This window comes from Alosa alosa, chromosome 5 (genome assembly GCF_017589495.1).
Source record: "Alosa alosa isolate M-15738 ecotype Scorff River chromosome 5, AALO_Geno_1.1, whole genome shotgun sequence".
NCBI classification, from domain to species: Eukaryota; Metazoa; Chordata; class Actinopteri; order Clupeiformes; family Clupeidae; genus Alosa; species Alosa alosa.
Genome location: NC_063193.1, coordinates 28,956,433 through 28,958,932, shown reverse-complemented (window position 1 = coordinate 28,958,932; position 2,500 = coordinate 28,956,433). Strand labels below are relative to the sequence as shown.

The 2,500-nt window shown below is 41.7% G+C and overlaps 2 protein-coding genes across 3 annotated transcripts in view; one reads left to right on the top strand and one right to left on the bottom strand.

Moving 5' to 3' along the window:
- LOC125294633 (tripartite motif-containing protein 16-like) overlaps positions 1-2,500 on the top strand; it is a 587,664-nt gene that overhangs the window by 309,017 nt on the left and 276,147 nt on the right. The window lies entirely within an intron of this gene.
- Positions 1-2,500, bottom strand: part of LOC125294528 (citron Rho-interacting kinase) — a gene marked incomplete at its 5' end in the record, with an annotated part of 59,116 nt that overhangs the window by 33,192 nt on the left and 23,424 nt on the right. Inside the window, 2 exon segments of the mRNA XM_048243361.1 lie at positions 177-226; positions 229-367. Coding sequence (XP_048099318.1) covers positions 177-226; positions 229-367 — 189 coding nt within the window.

Here is a 2,500-nt window from a genome sequence, read left to right as displayed (position 1 = left end):
CAGGAAACAAGCACACCCACCTGTCTCTACACCACCTCAGTTTGTTCAGCTGGACTTACGCCTCTGAGCAGCCTCCCAGTGCTCTATTCTTAGACTTGTCGGACGATGAGTATTTATATGGACCGATAGTGTGTGTGGGTGTGTGTATTGCATTTCCATGTCCTTTTTTTTTTTACCTGTTTCTGGTTGTTGAGGTGCATCTCCCGGTCAGCCACCGCGTGGGAGTCCGGTCCTCGTCCAGCTGCAGGTTCTCCTCCCTCTCATCCGTGGCCTCATCCAGCTGCTTGGACAGGTAGAAGTTCTGGCGGTTCAGCTCAGCGTTCTCCTGGGTCAGGTGTGTCAACTGCTCCTCCAGGTCTGTGATCACCTGGGGACGAGACGGGACAGGTAAGGGGTCAGGTATCTGCTGCTGTGTACTTCTTAACCTTTCAACATTATTAAAGATTTCTAAAGATAATCATCATTAAAACAGTGAATGATTTCACATCAATAGTAATTACACTAAAATTACATACCACTATCTGTGTGCATGTTTGAGTGAGTGTGTGGGTGTACTTTTTCCGCACTTAGAGTAAAATTAGCAAGAAGTGAACCACTTCTCTAAGGATCCTCTACCATTTGTGATAGGCTATTGGTTTAGGGTTCAAAGTTGAGATGTATGTGGAGTATACATCAGTATGAGAAGTATTCTCAAACATACTTTTTATACACACATTTAGATAATACTACATTCCTCAAAAAAGTATATAGAACTCAGGTAATAAACACCTCATTAGAAAACATGCTTTAAAATGGCTGTTGTGAAAAAGGAAGACTATGGATTTTAGTTAAAATTACAGTATACATTGATGGTAAAGATCCAATATTCTGTTTGAAATGCATATTTGGACTCCAATAAAAATAATTCAAAAAAATAAATAAGATGATAAATTGTATCTTTCTGTATGGCCTTTGCTCCCTCACTGCATGCCTAACCTCCATTAATCAGTGGATGAGCAAAAAACTTTTTGAAACTAAATGATGCATTCTTAGTAATCTACTTGTTAAGATTTGTATGTTTAACTTGAGAAACATTGCCAAAGTCATTTTAACTCAACAAGATGCAGAAAAACTAATTCACGCCTTTAGCTAGCAGGTTAGACTGCCGCAATGCACTTTTTTCACTGGTCTTCCCAAAAACATCTAAAGAAATTGGCACTCATACTGAACTCTGCGGCTAGACTTTTAGCTTCAAGACTAAGAGAGAACACATCACCCTGTGTTGGCTGAACTGCACTGGCTCCTATTTCCTATAGAATTGATTTTAAGGTTATGAATTACTTACAAAGCTCTGAATGGCATAGCACCTTCATATATCTCTGAGCTTTTTAATATCTTATCAACCTAGAAACTTAAGATCATCTAATTCTAATCTTTTAATGCATTACCCCAAAGTGCTCCCACAAACAAATTGGAAGCTGCGTTTATCCATTATGCCCCAAAACAGTCTTATTGGACTACATTTCAGATTATTCTACATCTATGTTTAATATACTGTATAGAAACATATATGACATATATGACATATATGACCATATAACATTTAGAGCTGCTTCTCTGCACAACTCATGGGGGTGAATTGTTTTAGAATGATAAAAAGATGCAGGTTCTGATCTAGAACTTTTAAGCTGAATCCAGTATTCCGTGAGTGCTGATTGGTCCTGGTAGCTGAGCTGGCGAGTCGTTAGAGGATTGGGGGATCAGAGTGGAAACTCTTATGATCTGAGGCTGATGCTGAAGCCATAATGCCATGAAAGAAAGACCTCATCAGTGGACAGTGTCGTAGCGCCAGGGTGCCAGTGTACAGCACACACACACACACACACACACACACACACACACACACACACCGAGGCTGCACTGCACTACAGAACAGAGCAGGAGCAGAGAGGAGTGCACAGTGCAGGGCTGGTCAAGACAGCAGGCGAGAGGAGACGAGGACAGGACAGACGGCTAATTAATGAGCTGGCCGAGGAAGAAGAGAGGGAGGGAGAGAGAGAGGGAGAGAGAGAGAGAGAGAGAGAAAGACATGAAAGAGCAAGGGGACGGGGAGAGAAAAATGAAGGGAGAGAGGGAGTGTGATAGAGAGGGAGAAAGAGGCATGGAAATGGAGAGGGATGTTGAGGGAGTGATAGAAAGAGAGAGTGTGTGATAGAGAGGGAGAAAGAGGCATTGATCTATGAAATGGCACTCCACACACAAGACAAAAAGAAAGGATGTTGAGGGAGATGGATAGAAAGAGAGTGAGGGTGAGAGAGAGGATGGAGGAGGGAGGAGGAAAAGGAGAAAGGAGGAGAAGAAAGTAATGTTTAATTATATAGCGCATTGATCTATGCACAGAGTGCAACCCAAAGTTATTATAAACAGTGAGAAAACAAAACAAAAAAAAAGAAATAAATAGACGCTCTGTCCCTGCCTCTGAGTTGAGAGAGGAGGAGAGAGAGATGCCCCCTCTTTTAAA